The sequence below is a fragment of the Ptychodera flava genome (genome assembly GCF_041260155.1).
Source record: "Ptychodera flava strain L36383 chromosome 3 unlocalized genomic scaffold, AS_Pfla_20210202 Scaffold_27__1_contigs__length_13241970_pilon, whole genome shotgun sequence".
Taxonomy (NCBI): Eukaryota; Metazoa; Hemichordata; class Enteropneusta; family Ptychoderidae; genus Ptychodera; species Ptychodera flava.
Window position 1 is genome coordinate 2696381 of NW_027248281.1, and position 20972 is coordinate 2717352.

Consider the following 20972-nt stretch of genomic DNA (forward strand, 5'->3'; position numbering starts at 1 on the left):
GGCCTCGGGGCATAGCGATGTGTTTCTGTTTTTTTCACAGACCCTCGCGGTTACAAACGGACGCTATAGCCCTCATTAACAGCTAATAGGTATTTATTAAGATTTAAATATGTATAAATAAAGATAACAGACACCTTTCAAACATTGAACTGACAAGGAAATGCGCGTTATCAACCCCTTTTACAGCTGCATCTAGAAACAACCTTTATTGTTTGTTTTTTGTTTTCTATTGCTAGCGTGAAAACGAACCATTTTATCTTGTCGACATATATTCAATTTGGAATGTTTGCCACTAGTTCAAGGTGGGACTACACAATACTTACCACTGGTTCTAGGTGGGCCTTTACTATTTGCATATCATCCAAAATAATCCATAGAACGAATATAACGATGTCGACAAATACTAGAAGAAGGATTCCACCAATGAGTTTACTGTCTGGCAAATTCTGAAAAAAACGTGGTATACCAAAAAATATGCATCATTCAATGCTGCTTCAACCACTTATCGCTTATATTCAAATGTTGAAATTCTATCGTTTGTGTGAAGAATTTATGCTTGTCTATGCTGCTGGCCTACCACTGATCATGATAAGTACATTTTCAGGATAGAAATAATGAACATGATTGGAACTAATTTGGGATAATCGGATGGTGAAGTAATGTCGGTTTGATCTGCAAATGTAAGCTCACCTGCTTTTCTTTTTAAGTTACACACTTGTTTTTATGAGTAATATGTAATATTGCAACATTCAGCTATAGGGCACTTTACACTTTGAATAAATTTGAAAAATATGAAGATCCAATTATCCCAAATTAGTTCCAATTGCGTTAACGTTATTGCGGTCATGACGATGAAGAAATTTTTTGAAATTTTAGAATACCCATTATCGTGATAAAGAAGATTTACAGCAAAATACTAGATGACGATCCATAAGTCCTACGGTCTATGCTAAATCTATGCACGTCTCACTTCAAACTCGGGATGTTTCTTTGGAATGAACAACTATACACTTTCTTATCATATCCGACATTATGTGACTTAAACATCGTTAGTATTGTCTACTGCTTGCGTCTTCAGATATGCTCCATGTTCAAGTTGCCTTTAATTTGCTGAAAAAAAGAAAATAGCTCTACAGATTGAAAAAAGGTATGTCGTATTTCAAGACGACTACCTATCATTTGCTTGGTAATTTTGTCTCTAATTATCAAATAATTTTTATTATCAACCTTTTTGCAAATCTATAGAAGATAAAAAACGCAGAAAAAACCGCAGGCATATCCGTGGAGACTTGTACAAAAATGTCGGAGTAGACAAAAAGTAAATGTGTAGGGTAGTCACAGAAAACTACGTTCAAAGAAACTTTTTCTGAATCCTTTTCTAAAATTGTCTATAGCAGGATTCTTGCGGGGACATTGAATACAATAATCTGTAGCTCTCTTCATTACTATTAAATGGGAATGAGTCAATTTGAAAAACCTGTGTGTGAAGACAAATGTTGAAGCTAAACCATGCCGATTATTTTCAGTGACGAAAATTGACTAGCCTATCCACCTGCAATGTTACCTGCCTTTATTTACAGTCTCATCATAATTATTTCGATTTCAGATTGAAAGAGATTCAAAGAGTGCCACATGATTTTTGGGATCACCTTGGAGTATATATATATATATAATATATATATATATATATATATATATAATATATATATATATATATATACATATATATGTTTGTTTTTTTAAAGCGACATAAGGAAAGGTAATGCAGTGGTTTACAAGGAGATGTACCTAATTTACGACTCCCATATTTTCGCAATTCGTGAATGTAAATTCCACTCTCCTCAAAGCAAGTGCCTTTGAAATTTTTGACAGATAAAGATATCGTAAATTGTGTAAACTAAAGGAGAGATGAGAGCTTGCCCAACTGGTAATTAGAAGTGGTCATTTAACAATAGAATAATCGAGATATCTAATTCCTCTCTGATTAGTGAAATTGTGTATGCTGGGACAAACACAGACAATCTAATCGACATTTATCGCAGGCATTCCAACAAACAATGTTCAAATAGAAATTAGCTGTTACCTACGGTCATCTTCATCTTAGTCAAAGCTTCATTGAATATGACGTGGATTCGATATGTTTTCATGAACAGCGCACCAAAGCTCAGTGAAAGTCCGACACTAAGCAGTATGATACGAATCTAGTGAAAAGAGAGTGATACTCGATGAAAGGTCTCTTAAATATTCTATGAATCTCACATAAACGTCCACACTCTGTCAAGAAACGCAGCTGGTTCTGATTAAGACAAACTTAAAGCTTCCAGACTTGTTTCTTCATCTCTGATTTAGAATATGTATAGTAGCCGTACTTATCGACTAAATTTGATTCTGCTGTTGCCATTCTTTCTTGCAGGAAAGACAGGGGGTACACCGTTCTCGACAATGAAATTGTCAATGCCCCTAAATATAAGACATTAAAGTTGGGCGTGCTCAGGTGAATGACAATAAATGTCCTGGAAGCTATTGACCAGCTTACCCAGCAAGATGCAAGTAATAGTTGTACATTAGTTGATATACCGATGTCAATTCCGAACATAAAAACGCCAGCATACAGTAAGAGACAGCCAACAGCGGTGAAATTGTTCAGTGGGGGACTGGAGATTTTGATGGCTCTAAAAGACAAAGGCAAAGATTACGACATTGATCAGATTAAACATCAATGAGTAACGATGTAATAATTTCTTGAAACATTAAGTATTCTTAACCGGTATATTTAAGTAAAGGAAGCTGATCATTTGGGAATATTTTTCACAAATTGGAAATAGAGTATGTGAGTGAAAACACACACTCGGTCGCCATGCAATACGACTCTGTGAATGTTTCATGTCAATGAATGCATAATATGATCACCATATGACCGAGATGTTTCCACGTTTGTAGAATAGAGCAAACTTACTTAGCATTTCTGTACGCAATGTTGATCACTAACATGGCAATGGCCGTTAAGCAACCACATCCAGCTATAGACCACATTATTAGACGATGAATTCTTGACATTGACTCAGGCGTATTTATCAACGTAATGCCATCGACAGGAGGGTTACCGCCATCTGAGGAGAAAAAGTGATTGAAGCTTGTTAACCACTGAGACTGGAAGTGAGTAGACAGTGTTGTCATAGGATTCGTGGATGAGAGATGACGAAATGGGAAAATACAAGAATCAGTCTGAAGTCTGGCAATCATCCGTTTCATCGTTGAAAGGAGTTATTCCGAAATGCACGATATGATATTTGCTTATGTCACTGAAATGCACGCACTGTAGTTATGTGACATTGTTAAATCCGAACATTTGAGCAAGGATAAAACGTTGCTATCATTAAGATGACGTCATCGCGTACTGAATTTCTCCGTACGTCCCCTCGACGTGCATCTAAACTCTGATCATGTAGAGTTACGACTCAATTTTTTACTCAATAAAAACATGATATTTTGTTTACAGCTTGCGTGGGTTTATTTTGAAACCTGTTCACAAAGTCCAGTTGTCATAGTCATTGTCGTTGTCATTGTCTGACAGAGTTATGAGGGAATCATTGTAATTTTTCATTTCAAACATTGATAAACTTTTGGGCAAATTTGCTTGTATGATAAAAAATATTTGCACGTCGAGACTAGCTTCGTCTTTTTATCATGGTAGAAGACAGTTTGATGTTTTCATGTTCATAGGATGGCAAACTTTCAAAACTTTGATTTTTGAGTCTAATTTCTTCACGAATGACACTGTAATTCTAGCTAGCATTAATATTTTGTATTGAATTCGAAGTCTTGTATGAAATGATTTGTCACTTGCCTAGCCACTGAACTCCTGAATACCAGTCAATAATGCCAAGGTCATTTTCGTATTTGCCAATTGTTGTGACGTTGCCTCCTAAAGGATATCAAATAAAAACCAACAAAGAATTAAAGATTGCACACAATCTTAATGTCTTCTTAAACAGCAGTCGACGGAGTGGCATTACTGTATGAAGTGATACCATCTGGGAAATTGCTGTTCATTCTTTGATACTTGGCCATGATATTAGCTCTTTGCTCATAATTGAGTTGAGTTGTATTGATCGGGTTTCTAGACAAAAGCTAAATATGGTACACACCAACAGCGTTCGGAAAGACCTAGTAAGCTGTTGAAGTCAATCAACTATAGATGTCATAACACAAACCAACCTCGATATTGTTCAATTCCAACATTGCTTTGTCGGCTGTACCGTTCATCAAATTTCACTTTACCCTGCAATCAAATTGTGTAACCACTGTAATTATTTATTGAAGTTTCAATCACTTTTCCGAAAAAGACTTTCCAGTTCGTTACTGTGGACAATAGACTTGATATAGACTTGATATAGAATTGATATAGACTCATTTCAAATATCAAATAGCCTGGTAATTGCAAAGACTAAGGCCAACTGAATTATACATTCCATGATTTTGTTCAAAATTACATCAAAGTCGGTGCCTTTCATGTATCTATGTTATTTTTATGAGAGTAGTGTTTTTTGATTTCGTCAACTCAGAAGTGTATCAAGGATCAGGCAGAATTACAGCCATGCAAATCTCTATTCATTATTTTAAGCGCTTCAAGTTGTTTTCACAGTGATCTGAGAAATAATTACCGATGCTCCTGTAAAGTCGAGTTTCATGATTTCTTGTAGAAGTAAGTTAGCTATGTCTTCATTATCGTAGGTGAAATCTTCCAGTCTTCGCCTTGGCGTTTGTTTGCTGAGTAGACTTAAGGAAGCGTTCATTGCTAACGCCATAACCATGATAGCATCATAAGACAAAGTCAAGTCCATATTGATTTTCATTATTGATGCAATAAACTGTTTTTGTGAAGTCGATGGTTTCTGCAGAGTAGATGAGACATTAAAAATGCATGAACATTCACTGTTCCCTGAACTCAGACATTAAAATCCTCGGCTGAATATCTGTAATATCGTAACGATGCAAACTGCCAGGTGTTTTATCAGCTTACCCAACTAACTGAAACAGCTTTTAAAGGAGACGAAAAGACACACATAACGTAAATAGTCAATATCAACGAGCACTGATGCGAGAACCAGGGATGGAAGACGGCCCCTAAAAGTTGTTAACTTGCATTGCTTGAATATGAATAGACTAACCTTTGCCAGATGATTCAATTATTGGACTTTAAATTACAAAGTTGTCATATGGAAATCTTGGCTTTTAAACCTACATGGGAATTGTTTAACAAGTAATAGAACTGACATCGTGATTTCGGTAACTGGGCACTTCAATTCTACGAGAACATCGTTAATTAAAACGTTTCACTAGTAAGTGCGCCATCTATGATGGCTAGAACTTACAACACCATTGAAGTCAATCTCGTCCAGATCATCTAAGTACGGATCTGCTACAAAGCCTATGTAGCCGTCCATGGCTTCTCGCACCTGTTCCCTGTTGCATGGTATAGTTTCCCAATCAAACTTATCCCAGCTATCCCAGCTGAAGTCGTACAGCCATCCAGGAATTATCCAAACATACTTACGACCGTACATACCCTCCAGATAGGCCTTCCAAGAAATTGAAAACAAACTAAGTTTCACCGAATGAAACATTTACATACTTGTCAGATAATTTGGATTCAGAAAAATAAGCAGTGTCATATGTTAATGTGTTTGTTTCTTTGTAAAGACAAGTCAAATCATAACATTCGTGAAATGAGAAAACGTCACAAGTGTCACGGCATCTGTCCCCAAATATCTCAGCGTAGTGTGAGTTACTGAAACAATTACGAAGATATTTCAAGTGCTGTATTATGATTCTGTGCACATGACATGCGTATGAAAACTTTTCTCTGTAAAGGTAATTGACATTTATGTTCTAGGTTTCCCTGAAATGTTAATTACACTACGTCTGATACCGCCTTAATAAACTTAGCACATATACAGCCACACGTCCGATGTCACACCTTATTCGCTACGATGCGTATTATGATCTCTTGTGCAGAGAACAATAAACGGTTAAGCATGTTTTACCCGTCTTTTGCTATGAAATATTACGGGTTGATGTACTGAGACCACTGTCCCTCGACTGTCTGTATAACAAAAGCCAAATAAATGTTTTGTCATTCGTCACGTGAACGCCAAGTGCCATTTGCTCAAAGGCTCACATTATATGAAGGGCTTTGGTCAGTTGAATAGCGTCCAGTTTTTTTGAACAGCGTGTTTCCTGTAGGCCATGCGTCTACAAGACACATGATTGAACTGCATAGATAATATGAATAAATATAGACTAAGAAACTCTAGATCATCAGATTTCACGTCTATGTGATGACAACGTTATATCCTTTTCAATACTAAAGCGCCTAGAACAATTGAATGGAGAATTAAAAACATGTAAACACGGTGACTATCTAAAACAACAATTATACTGGATCGGAAACAATCGTAACACACCTTTGAAACGGTACTGGTTACACTATAACAAAAGGGATTTCTAGAGAGCCTGTAGCGATATCGTCTATCAGAAAGCTGGCATTGAAGACTCCCTAGCTTACTAGTGATCGATGTGAAAGGTTGTGTGGGTTGACTTCTCCCTGGGTTTTGGTTTGACAGACGAATCATTGCATCCGTTGTTATTAACCAAGTTTATATCTCAATGAACTTTAATTCAGGCACAAATGCATGTTGCTTCAAGTCAGAAACGAACCATTTGGATTTCCAAACTCTGGCATACCCAAATCAAACTTCTGAATTTTATTCTGATGTCTGTCTTTGCGTCATTTCGTAGATGAGAATGCTTGGTCTAAATCTCGAAAATTTTCGTCTATTTTGGACTTTGTTGATGACCGTGTACTATATTTTTCATTCCGTACTTGGCACTGTCTTTTTGGTTAACCTGTTCTGGACTAGCAAAGGGAGCAAAGATGGTACTATATACAAAATTCACTTCCCTAACATATTCTCGCGGCTCGCTAAATGAATCCAATGAGATCCAGTTACAGCTGTTGTATGTTATAAAGCAACATACTTTGTAAAGCGTTATGAAGTTCAGCGTGGTTCATCTCATTTCTCTTCAGCACTCATCGTATGGTAGTTTTATCACCAAATACCGTTACATCGGTGATATGATGCGACAACGTATACTTTTGTTCAATAACACAGACATGCCATCAATGAATTCCAATAAGAGACGTTTTCGATAATATGTATCTGAAAGTGTACTTTACAGGTTTGATCTGTGCTTTAGTGTAGCTTCGATCAGCAACAATCTTACATCGATTTACATTCTAGGCTGTTAACAGGACTGCAATGTAATAACGCTCCAATCAATACCACAACAATCTGAAGCCTTGTTCCATTACATATCAAAATTCCCTGCGGGAACATCAGGGCCAATCAGAAACGCCGACAACGACTTGAAAAAATATCATTGCATATTTTGTGCGTTGAAAATTTTCTCACAAGTAGAAACACGCGTACGGTAGACTGAATGTGTGTTCATGATTACGTTGATTTCTCTGTCAGATACTAGCTATGCAAGCAGGCCTGCAGCATGTATGGAAGCACAGATCATAGATAAAGCTGAGTAGTTTATCGTTCATGACACTGGATTAACTGAAGCGTGAATCACTGGTCTGAGTTTGTATGCAACGTTCACTAAGGGCCCTATAGCATTCTACAGAGGTTCACAGTTGTCCGACATCTCTTCAAGCACACACTGCTATGATAGAGGAGTATTTACCGAGGATATACAAGTGACATGCACACGCTAATTCGCAAAATACACATATCACGTACAACTTGAATTGTCTGTGGATTGAATGCAGTCACTTAATCGTACATGCTTCAAAATATTAAGTCAAAAGCTCAATCTACAATCTATCAATTACAGTCATTGATGTACCAACCTGACAGAATACGGTAAAGGTTTCTTCCATGTAGGCCAAGAGGAAAATAATTCTGGCGTCGTGTCTCTGCATAAAGCAAGCATAATTACGATAGGTTGGAGCTACAGCTAACTTTACAAATCCTAATGCTAACAATATGGATTGGCATTCTTATACTCGGTGAGTTGACCCGAGAATTCAATTACCTCCCCTATTCTGGAAGTTCGGTCGCTCACCATTCTGCATGTAACGAAGACTGGGGAGGACTGCCAGTCATTTTGATAATCTCATATACGGATACGTGAATAGACACACCAAACTTAGGGCCTCGCTTAGCTTCCAGTATGTAATCTACAATTAAACTACTTTAATCTGCGTTGACCCTTTAAGCTGTTTTGGTACATTTTGCCACCCATGCCATCTGTACAAATAATTTTGATTTGAAATGATGACAGGTCAATAGCATTCTTATACAACTTCGTCCATTAATGCACACGCAAACAGGCAATCATTGTTCTACCTGTGAAATTTAAATACTGACCTTTAAACTTTGAACCTGTAAACTTGGGTCATGCGATATTGATTCCATCGTTAAGATATCTATTTCTTCATCAGTCAGTAACTGTACTAGATTCTTCATATTCTGCATCGACAAGAGAAACCAATGAACTGTAAATGCTTAGTCCTTGTCATGCTTGTAAAATTTCTTATTTGACAAAGTTACTTTCATTTTAAGAGCAAAACATCAGCACGTAACAAGGCAAGACTTGTGTAAATCTTCCTAAACACTTGAATGCATATTGACTGAATATACTCACACTGCAGTATGTAAGAGGAAGAAATATTCATTGAATATTCTCACAAAAACAAATTACTTTCAACGGCACAGATTTTTGTTACTTCCCCAGGAAATAACAAAAATGCTATAATGCATTACGTTGTTTATTGCCATGGTGACAGATGTCGATGACATGGTATACATGTGCGTACACCATGTAATTGATTGGATACGCTCCTTGCCTTTGCCGCCAATGCTATTTGTCTTGAAAAGTACGTTTGAAAGCTCTGGATTTCACACATCGTCCAGATCGATCGTATATGAGCAGTTGATTACATTCAGCAAACATCTGTCTATTGAATGGATGAATAACCGATAGTTTTGTCGATACAAATACAGAATATTGTACTTCATTGCCGTCTGAAGTGCGCTGAGAAAGTGCAGGTTCTTTAAAAGAATAAATGTTGAGGAAAAATGGAATCATGGGTGCAACGTAAGAAATCGGAGTGAATCTTTTAGTTAGAGTGAGCTCAAGCGAAATATTTCAAAAGCTGCGCCTTACCCGGTCATCGTATAACCCTTTACAGTTCATTGTGGTGAGTAGACTGTCTTATTACTTTGTAATAAGGGCGAGGGGTTCTTGCAATGTGGCTTGTTCAACAGACACGCTTAAAACAATTTTGAAAATCAAAAGAAACGTCTTTAAAAGAATGAATGCACAAATAAAGAGAAGCAGAAGTAAGAGCATTTAATTTTTGTCTATCCAAAGTTTTATTGCTACACAATTTGAACACGAGTTTCGACTCCATCTGAAACCTCTGACCCGTAATCAACATGTCACCTCTCGACTTTGTACAATGCTCTGTGACATCATTTCCTCCTGTGCTGTCTAAGCCAGTATAAGCACACACTAGCTGTGTACTTACAATATATCATTGGATCACAAACCCTATGTTAATAGAGCGTAGACCATCACCTGATGCATGTTGGGTAGTTCTATACGATATGCACGAAGAACCCACTGGGACTGATAAGAGATAGCAGTGTTACCGTACTGATCTTACAACCATCAACTCTGCTTCGCTTTGAGTTTTGTTTTAACTTTTTCCTGTGGCTACGTGGTACTTTTTTGATGTCACAATTGTAAGAAATGCATATCTTAGCTTGATTATCAATGCATTAAACTACTAATACGGTAAATTTTCAGCTATTTCTTGGTTTTGATTAAACCAGTCTTATTCGATTACCCACCCCTTGTGCACAATAAGGCTGCATTTACAAATACGGGGTACTGGGTGCTGGAGGAATTGCGATCAAGGTCCTCATTCGTTTTAGACCCCCTCTGGACCCCCTTTATATGATCAAAAATGTTCAAATCCTGCCACTACTATATCACAAAACATTTACGAAACCAACAATATTAAACTAAAATTTTAAATATCTGTCTTTCAGTATTTTTGCTCTTTGTAGCTACTCCAATCACTTGTTTTACACCTAACATGACTATCACATTTTTTTTTTATCAACAGGCTAAAAAGAAATGACAGCTAACTGGTTTCGCAGCCAGTAAAGGTCGCTAAGAGGCTGATGACCAAAGGTCATCGCCAGGAGAGAGAGAGGGGTCAAGGGGGATATGCTCTCCTCTCGAGAGGGGGTTCCCCCAGTCGCCCTCGATATTTTGTTGGTTTTAGAGGCTATTTTGAGCCTTTCTGTACCCTTTTTGAAACAATTTTATGGATTTCGTATTTCTAATGATTGTTTTTATAGATGATTTTAATGGTTAGTTTTAGTGCAATTATTGTGCTATGGAAGTAAAAGTATTGATAGTTTCATGTTGAAATATTCAGTATTCACTTTCTCAGCACAGTCTGTGTATATATGCATTTGTATCGTTGATAATATCTTTCAGTTTGGACTTTAATTCAATCATTAACAACATACAATATATTCGTATACAGACATTGTTAACAAGGCGAATATTGTGAGTTTCAGCATGCCGTAGGGAAATAGAACGAAAGTGTAATTAAGGTGGAATACGCCTCGAGGACAGATATTCAAACTCTCCAACTTTAATAATCCTTTTGTGATCTACCTCTTGCAGGGGTTCATTTTAAAGCTCTTGGTGTAAGAAAACTTCTCCAGATTTCAGAAAATCGATCATTTTATTTTTCTCCAAAGAGTTAACCAAGGCACGGTGGCCATTCTGAATTTTAAGTATCGGTAAATTTTGAGAATTTGTTTCTGTAGTACCAGAATTTGCACGTACGGCGACCCCATATTTTTTTATTTTTGGTTTTGAAAGAGAATAGTTGAAAGATTCCCTGAGAAAATTGACCAAAATTTTAAGTCTTTCTTATTCAAGACGCATACTACCTTAATACATAGAATTGAAATATTGGGAAAAAAATGTCAATAGTTGCAGCGTCTGTCCCCTGAACAAGGTCTAACTGTTGATTTTTCTTACCAAAATTCAAGGCCATTCATACTATTTTACATTTTTTTTCAAATAAATTAATGAAATGCTATTAAAAGATTCCAGAATTTGTTCAATTATTATTAACATAAGATCCACTGGACGACATAACAGTGAATTCATCCAGTTCCCCTCCATGTATTGTGAATGCAGCCTGATGATTAGAGCAATATCTGCAGAGATACTAATTCGTTAGAAAATCTCGCAGGATTAAGTCAGAACTTTATCTTACCGAACGAAAGTATTCAATATCATCGAAAATTATGGCGACACGACTCCATTTGAAAGACTTGATGAATTGAACTCTGGCCGGATTTAATACATCATCCACTGGGTAGATTTGGACAGTAAGTGGGTATGCCACCTTATCACGCAGTGACGGTGACGAAGCGTAGCCAATCTGTCAAATCAAGATTAACACCGTGTCAGTAATCTGGCCATCAGAATGGCAAGTTGAAATGCCCTTGGGTAAGGCACACATTACTTTACTGATCCCAATGATTTTCCGTGCAAAACTTGAAGTGCCCACGCAATGCTGCTGACTTACACAAAGGTTGTGGATTTATCAAGCTGTAAATATCACTGCAACACACGTGACCCCCAATTAGGGCGGATTCCTTCTTTTTGAGGTCAACATCGTAACAGTACAGCATCTTCTGCAATCTACATGTACGTTACTGTAAGAGCTCAAGGACTTCAAAATAATATTAATACCCAGCAAATAAAATCGAACAAACTTATTTCGATGACGTTTTAATGTCTGTCCGCAGATGCACATTAAAATGTCCCAAGCAATCTATGTGAAGATTACACTTGCTGTCGATCTGCAAATAATTTTACCACAGATTTGCAAGGACTCTTATTTGATAATTGCAAAGGTCAATCGTTATGTTTATGCAGAACCAAGATTCACTTGACAGAGATTAGTATCTAGAATTCTGTACCACTTACCAATTAAAACAACCAAATTTAAAACATGATTATTTGAGAACAAACTATTAGTTTTGTCTCTCTCTTGCCAAATTCAACAAGAACTGTTTCTCACTGAGTTGATAAATAATTTCCGATTCATACTGCAAAAGCACTGAGTCTTTTGGCTTTGAAGTGTGAACCAATTAATTGCTATTAAAACGAAGGTTTTTGTAAATGAGAGTAAATAGTGAATTTGTAGATTGATTTCCATTGTAATGCCATACGACAAAGTGCTTCTGGTCGTGAGTTGAACAGCGGTGTAAATGGAAGCACTGCGCACACTCAGTAAATTGACATGCAGCTGTTAACTTCAGGCGAAGGAATAAACATAGCAATGTCGCTTATGGAGATCATTATATGGTGATTATTCAACAACAAGTAGATCAAACCGGTACACCTGGAGCCTGTTTGCTTTTAATCCAATATCCGGGATTGACGACTTCGTAAAAAATTCGAATTGAACCGATGATGCGAATTGTAGTCAATTTTAATCACGTGATTGAATTTAAGGAAGCATATAAACATCAAACGTTACCTGTATAATGTTATATTCGGCGGCTACTCTATTGACGACCGAGGCAACATTTGAAAACGTAGGGCCGAACATGGTTGTCAGTTGGGGCTTTCGGTAAATGAAGTCATAGAGAATATGCAATGCTCTGTCAGGCAACATCTGTGAAGAGATATATATTAGGAGATTTAGAATGTCTCTGGTGAGGTTGCGGTTCATACATATTACTCACCTCTGTTACAAAACGTATACCAATTAGTCTCTTGATCATTTTTGGAAGTAATGAGGATTGTTTCTCTCTCTTTTATTTTATGACCTCTGTCGTGATAAAATTAATGAAGAGACAAGACTATTAAGACGGGACATTGAAATTTGATTGCTACGTACACTGAAATATTTACACCGTGAAGGATACATATGCATCAGCATGAAGATAACGTATTCTGTCAGCGCACAGTTGATGTCAAGGTTAAACAACCACAAATATTTACGATTTCACGGCTGTGCCATTGTGTACTTCATCTATTCATGACTGGTATTTAGTGGCTACAAATACCCCGAGATATATTCGACATCACGCCAAGTAGGATTGAGTTCAACTAACTTTCTAAGCCATCTCATTAAAATTAGAAGACAACTAAACGCATACTTAAATGTCATTAGTGGAGCTTTCTTTGACAATAATGACATACAGCTCTGTTCGTTTTCTTTAAATCTATTCATATATTCTGTGCACACACTTGGCATTTCAGAGAATAGTTTTACTGTTCATTCCGGTGAAAACATGTGTAATATCCTTTCAATAGTCGAGGTATTACTCCCGGGTGAAAGCTGGAGATATTCACTTGGGAAACTTCAAAACATAAGAACTTTAAATTTGTCGATGAACCATCGAGTACCGTACATTATAAGGTCATTTGAAGGTCTAGTTGTCGGATCAACATTCTAACAAAGAAATGACTTGATTAAAGGGTTGCAGTGATAGTCAGTTTATTTTACTGCATGTTTCTTTGTCTGTCTGCTTTGCAATCATTTGTAGCTCTAACTGGTTCAGAGATGAACGAATGACAGTTGGTTTTCATCACGGTTTGTATCTCTTCCATCGTCAGGAAAACTGTTGGCGCTTTATCTCGCCTGCGTGATATGACAGACATGCATTTTCAACGGTTACACATAAATGTTGTTGTTATCAAAAACATTAATAGACCACATTATTCACTTGTGGCGTAAAAGACAAATAATGTGTGTCTGATTCTCATTACTGACTAGTTTTTTTAAGATTTTACTTAAATTCTCCAGACACCAAGTAATCCACTTTAGGTTCAATTGTAAAGAAATATTATTTCATACACAATGTGTGTTAACGTTGTATTCACGGCTCTGTCGATAAATCGTACCCATTCACAGTCGTACACTGTATATGGCAGTTATAAGCATATTTAAGTTACAGTGTACAAGAGAAAGAGGTCATACACGGCTAATTGAATAGCACGGCCTGTGGTCAAATATTGGATTCTCGAAATATCATTTTTCGCCGTTCTCATCAATCGGTGTCGTCATCTGATGACGCAATCGATTTCACTTGATCCACGATTACGTTACGTAGTAGAGGTACGATAAAACCATTAATATTTCATCTACTATTGTCTTACTTGAACTAAATATGTGTCTGATTTAAAAAATAGGTCATTTGGTTCTTATTATTATGTGTGCGAATGATCATGATATTGATAACCAGATATGGAGAGACAGACAGACAGAAAGACAGACATACAGGAACGGCAGGCAGACAGGTAGACAAGCAGAAAGACAGGCAGACAGACCTACAGAAAGAGGCCAATGGATGGAGATTGCAAGAATGTGTGTTTCATTTCTTAAGACTGTGAAAAATAGCTCAAGGAAAGTTTGTAGTTTTTATTGCCACCAGGATAAGATTTAATGTTATGATTATTTAGTAGATTTCATTGTTCCTTGTTTATCGTTACTGTGAAGGTATCCATTCTGAAAGTAATAATTTTACTGAAATCTAACTTACGATTATTTCGACGAAAACATTTCGGAGATTTATAGGATATCATAAAACAAAGCAGATGTATAGAACTATAATACTGCTACAGTAGCAAACTATTTAATCACGATTGGCAGCTTGCTTAAAAGGAAATACGAGATCAACCATGCATTATTATGTGGGTTAGTAACACACGGGAATTAAATGTTGTGTTTATCGACTGCTGAACGTAATGCATCTCTTTCACGTTCCTTTCGCGTGTGTCATGGTCATGACATTCATGACATGACCATGGTATTCGCGAAATGTCATGGTGTCATGACAATCGTAGAAAGATAAATTATCAAATGTACAGAGATTTAATTAAATTATAAAATAATAGATCATCGGTTTCTTGGAATGATAGCCTCGCTTTAATGTCTTTAACGAGATCACGTTTAGTGGCCTTTCTCGTAAAGCCAAATGATTTTACTTCCCAAGAGAAAGCCCGGAACTCGTAAAGACTTTATTTGAAAAAGTGAACTGTACAACAGGCAATTGATGTCAACTTCGTGCTTGTTTTGGCGTTTTTGTGTATAAATTAATCACTTTGACCAAAAAAGGAAATTAGAGAGAAAATAGCGCATGAATTATATCAAAATTCAATTTTCCTCGTTAATAGTAAAGGAGAGTCAAGTGAAAAACCACATTCTTGTACGCTATATTTCTAATTCTTCATGAGTTCTTGAGACATTTGACTTCATTAAATATGTAGAATTTACTAAATATATCATATTATGACGTGTGAATGTAGCACTGAAAATCAAACTGTTTTGTCAGAAAATCTTACTTAAACATCGCTACACAGTAAATGATTTAGAGACTAATTCCTATGAGTTGAAGAGATCATGACGTCATTTATCTTTGCTTTGCATCATGGAATATTCCAGACTTGTGTATTGCGATTACAATGCTGAAAATCAGTCTTTAACCATGTCGTTCTCATTAAGTAGATACAACTCAAAGAATCACTTCGCTGTGACTGGAAATACATCACAACAATGATCTACTCAGTCATATCTGGGTCAGTTCACTACCGATGCCTATGTAGTCATCTAATGAACGTCTACACTTTCATGTTAGATGAGATTCTAGTGAATACTACAAAGTTCAATTTTGATTCTATTGTCAACTCTACTGCATCACGTTCTCTCCACTTAAAGAGTGTGGCGTCAAATAGAGAAAATACGCTTAGGCTTTAATTAAACCCTTTAACCTTAGTCTTCCCGTCTCGTCTTCGATCTATGTGTCAATATGGCCTGCACTCTGATCGACAACCATAATGTTTCTCATCAATTGTGTTCAAATGATGTCGTGCCTCAGATCACAGTGATTTTTCAATCTATACGTACAGTGCATTCATTTTCGTTCGTTCGTTTGTTCGTTCATTTTTCATTTACTCATTCGTTCATTCATTCATTCTGACATGGCCCGGTTTTTCGGGGAAATGATTCGAATAGAACAATCGCAATGAAAATTATGCCTGTAAAACATCGTATGGTCAAATTCAAACCACGCTGAGCACGAACAAAACAAATAGCAACGTATTTTGGCGCCACGCCAATTTTGAAAGGCTGGGATTCGATGGCTAGCAGATTGAGAAGTTACGTGTTGTGATTTTATTCTCTGTATTTATTGCAACATAGCCTTCGGCGCCAACAAATCAATTATTGAGTAGTGATATCATTTCTCAGAACGGAAGTGTGTTTAAATTGATATTTAAGTTACAAGAAATGATTTGATCGGATTTATGAGTAAAATATGATTTATCGTAACACGTCCATTTATTCAGACAGTGTTTATATCCAGTGGTGTCATCATACTGTTAGAAACACTGCTACAAGATACGAGTTTGTGCAAGATAAGCTTATTGTTCGAAGTTAACGTTAGACGCAATCAATGCTAATTTGTTAGTTTCCCGCAAACAGAAATAAGAAGGAAATTTCATTTCACAAGAACGACAGGATAAGTGGTTTGAGCAAACTATACAACGTTTTGTGAGTGCAATCGAGTTGATGGTAAACCACTTGTTTTACTAATCTTCTCACAAACTGCGTCGTAACAGCAGGACCTATTTTGCATCGATTTCAATGAGATTGCGAACTTCTTCAAGTTCCTCTTACGCTATTGGGCTCTGCGTGACTGTAATACCAAGTAGCCTGATCGATTTTTATAAAGAGTAATTTGACACCGTTAGTTCAGCGTTTGAAAGTGTCGACCACTGCTTACGAATCCCACGGCTTTGCATTGTTCTGTATCTGAAGAATGGAATTTAATATCTGATATGGTATTACACTGTCACCAGGTGACTGCTGATCGGTAATTATACGAACTCACGTAGAGATGCCATATAATATTCGGCGAAACTTTAGCCTGACTGTACTAAACATCTATAATACTTTATCTGGTTTGCCTCGTTTTCACTGAAAATGATAAAATCACTCTTCGATCGTTAAATGTCATCTGATAATGATTTCTTCTTCTCGATGGAAACTTACATCAATGGAATGTCACGTCAATGAGAGTACATGATCTGTCGCTATTGGTGTGTTGAATTCTTACAAACCATTTTAACTTTAGCCACACACAGACTGTTAAAACTTAAGCGCCACACTAATTGTTATACGTTCACGTGTCCTACTTATTGATTTTTGTGAAAATGTATGACGTACACTGAATAATTCCCGGCCAGGTAACTTGTATCCTCAAATCTTTTGTTTAGTGTACAATGTACGTTTCAGGAAAGTTACATGTGACAACAATGGACCGGTTACATTGAGGACGTAAAACAATTGAGTTACATCTGATAACCATTTTCACATGACTCAACGTTTCTGCATGAATAGTAACGATATCCAAGAATATCCATCGTCTGTAACAAATGCTTTACAGTGAATATCAAGATCATTGTGAAATCTAAAAATTGAGAAAAAATAATGTGTTTTCATATTTCGTCAAGCCATGTTAACAAAACTAAAGTATCCCTTATAATAACTTGCTATCGCGAAATCCTAATAAGTGTACAACAGAAATACCAGTCATACACATGTGTAACTATTTACGTATGGACTCTGATGTTTTGATTCGTTGTTCTATACACATCTTATGGCTCTATTGAATAAGACGTGTTGTTTGTTGACTTGGAAATACCATATCGCTTGTTGTAACAGCTTCAAAACTGATGATTTATCACAGTTTAAAAGTTCGTCTTCAAAACAAGTGCGTCACTTTGTTCAGATGTGAGGTACCAAACCGCTAAACAATCTTAGGATTATAACGGCAATGCAAGCATATGAAAATGTTATAGAAATCTTGATTGCTGCTTTAAATGTCAGAGGCACCGCCAGACAAATCAATTGCGAGAGATTTCTCTTCTCGTTTGTGTGTTAATAGAATGGGTAAAGAAGAAATTCCTGTCTCATGTAAATATTGAAAAATCATGCCAAACGTTAAATTATCCGTTTACAGGGCATATGTTTATCATGTACTTCCTGTCTATGTTTGGAACTGAACACAATCACGTCAGAGGCAGACAAGGATAGACAATCGGGCAGATAAACTGACAATTACGCAAACAGAAGGCAAGACAGCAAGGACTACACTATGGTGACAACAATCAAGGAGTAAAAGTATGTCACACATGGATTATGATTATAGTCACCACTCCACTGTAAAGTACACAATAAATAATTATAGTCAGCCGTATATCACTGAGTAATGTTATTTCTGAATTTATTGAGTGAGTATTTCAAACCTTCCTGTTGCGACAAAAGACTCATAAATTATCTTGTTTGAAAAGATATCAATGTATCATCAGTTTGCGGTAACTTCCTCGCTTTATATCTTCAAAACTCATTTTCGTCATCCATTTAACAAAGTTACCTTGAAAACAATAAATAATGTTACAGTAATCCTGTTGGACTTTTGAAGGCTTGCTTGTACTGTAACCATAGTAACGCTGATTGACCTCCCGTCTGTTTCATTTGGCCTTTTATTTCCGTTAGCATTCTTTCAAGATATAGAAACAATAGTTCGAGAATGACATTGAAATAATATTGGTGATGCTTTAATAATTACGATGATCCCTTTGTTATCATTTCTCAGGTACCATCAACAAATAAAGTTTGCGTTCATGGAAATGTCATTTAGTGTACCTTTCTTACGAATAATTAATTGCTTTATGTGAAAGCTGTAAAACCTGCTGACATTTAAACCCTCTCTTTAAAGTAAAACGCTATGTTGGATTTTGAATTGCGAACAAACACTGGCAGTACCCTCACTTGAAACTTTCTGTACCCCTCCCGGCGGTGCAGCCCATGCAGCCACATACCTAGACCCTCTTCCACCGCAACACGCTTGGCTTTTCTCAGCATGGCAGCAGTTACTGGCTGGCATTCACTCCACGAGCTACACGACAACCTATCACTAACGCGACAGTCTGAGGAAATTTGATTTCTTCAATTTATTATGTTTTGATATTTATAAGCCTACAGACAAGATTATGATGTAATTATGCCTTCACGTGATGAGGTTCTTTGTTTCTAAGAATTAAACAAGAATCAGTCCAAATAAAATCCATGCAAATATAATCCATCATACTTCTATTTGATTTATCGTACATACACCACAAAGTTTCTCATGATATGCCTCGATGTGAATGCAAATCAGTGCATTAATTTGAATAGGAACATCCGGGGAGTTAGCGGGCCGGTGAACGATGTACTGACCGGTTTCCATGGTTACCTGGTCCAGTGAAGCCCTTCGACGTTTTCGTCGTCAAAGTAGACGCCTAACGCTAGATATGAAATATCCATACCCTCACCTGCTATTTTAACTTTCATTAAAATCTGTTTGATACTGGTCGAAAATGGTAAATTGTTTGAAATGCCCTGCATGTAACTAATAATAGCATAAACTGTGAAGAGGCATGTAATAAAAAGATTATTGCCTGAATACATGGTTTTATGTACCCTCGCAGCAGGAGACAGTTTGCCCTCCTGGCGTCGGGCAAATTGTCACCTAGTCGGGCACATAAACCCATGTATTCAAGCAATAATATATCATACTGGACTGTATAACTGACAAAACAGTTATGCCATTTGCTTAATGAGCATAACTAACATGTTTTCCTTTTCGTTGACTTAGTGATCCAATGTCATATTAGTTAGTGTTTCAATTTAATTTAATTCAATTCAATTCAAATTACTTTATTGTCCATCAACGAAACACGCACAAATGGATATTTTTCCCTAGGCACCACAAAGCTCCCGATTTACAATTATTAACACACACATAAAAATCAATGAATTATTTGTACAATTCCGAGTTCAAAACTGCCACAACTGTAGGAATGAAAGACTTTTTTTACAAGATTTTGCGGGCAAAGGGTACCTAAGTCGTTGACCTGACGGAAGGATTTTGAATTCTGTTCTGAGTGGATCTGTTTGACCCTGATTAATCTGAATTGTTTTCCTCTTCAGAAATGTTGACACGAAGAATGCATAACTGACCACCCAAGGGACATCATTGCCTGACATCCCTTTTCAAATTGTCAAATTCTGTCGTAACTCTTCTCATAGACTTTCTGATCCATCTTGAAACAATAATGCCGGGTCAAATTACCAAGAAATGACTGATTCCATTTGATTGCCAAATACACGTACCATGTTAGCTAAAAGAGAAAACTTCAAGTTTGTGGTCGATTGACGATTTCTATTCTTCCTATCAATACAAGTGTTTGTAATGCTAGTGGTTGAAATACACGCACGGTGTTTCCAATCGGGTTCGAACTCACAACATACGTTATCCATTCACCTAGCGGACTAGCACCAAACATAATCGCTCGGCCAAAGTTGATGAAACATATGAGGGCAAATTATTCTTATTTCCGCAGGCGTTGTTTTGAGACGATTTGTGAGAATGGCGCTAATTTCAGAGATCCTTGAATAACGACAAGTATCCTAAAAACCATAGATCACATGATATCTGCAATTATCAATTACTAAAAATGAGTCTTCGCGGATAGATTTGGCGCGCATGCAATGCACCGACTTCGACTGTATTGCATCCACATCAAAACATATAATATCCCATTCGTAAAATTCTGAATTTTGAAACATGAGGCTAGTTTTCACTATTCAGTGGACCACATCCTCCTGAGAGGAAATAGTACTCATCTAGTAAAGTTACCATGGCAACATTATGAAACGCGTGCGTGCTAACGGTATAGCATTTCGTTACGTTTTATCTTCCCTTGCACGGAAGGCAATCAAATGTACAGTCTGTGTCTGA

General features: G+C 36.8%; 1 protein-coding gene across 1 annotated transcript in view; it reads right to left on the minus strand.

Annotated features, from left to right (window-relative positions):
- The window catches only part of LOC139126253 (gamma-aminobutyric acid type B receptor subunit 1-like), a 31963-nt gene that overhangs the window by 3906 nt on the left and 7085 nt on the right, over positions 1 to 20972 (minus strand). The window contains exons 3-14 of the mRNA XM_070692296.1: positions 12659 to 12796; positions 11384 to 11551; positions 8442 to 8543; positions 7922 to 7987; positions 5376 to 5582; positions 4665 to 4895; positions 4219 to 4282; positions 3848 to 3925; positions 2957 to 3110; positions 2537 to 2672; positions 2088 to 2201; positions 324 to 446 (exon numbers count right to left, since the gene is read on the minus strand). Of these exons, the coding sequence (XP_070548397.1) occupies positions 324 to 446; positions 2088 to 2201; positions 2537 to 2672; positions 2957 to 3110; positions 3848 to 3925; positions 4219 to 4282; positions 4665 to 4895; positions 5376 to 5582; positions 7922 to 7987; positions 8442 to 8543; positions 11384 to 11551; positions 12659 to 12796 (1581 nt within the window). The remainder of the gene's footprint in view (positions 1 to 323; positions 447 to 2087; positions 2202 to 2536; positions 2673 to 2956; positions 3111 to 3847; positions 3926 to 4218; positions 4283 to 4664; positions 4896 to 5375; positions 5583 to 7921; positions 7988 to 8441; positions 8544 to 11383; positions 11552 to 12658; positions 12797 to 20972) is intronic.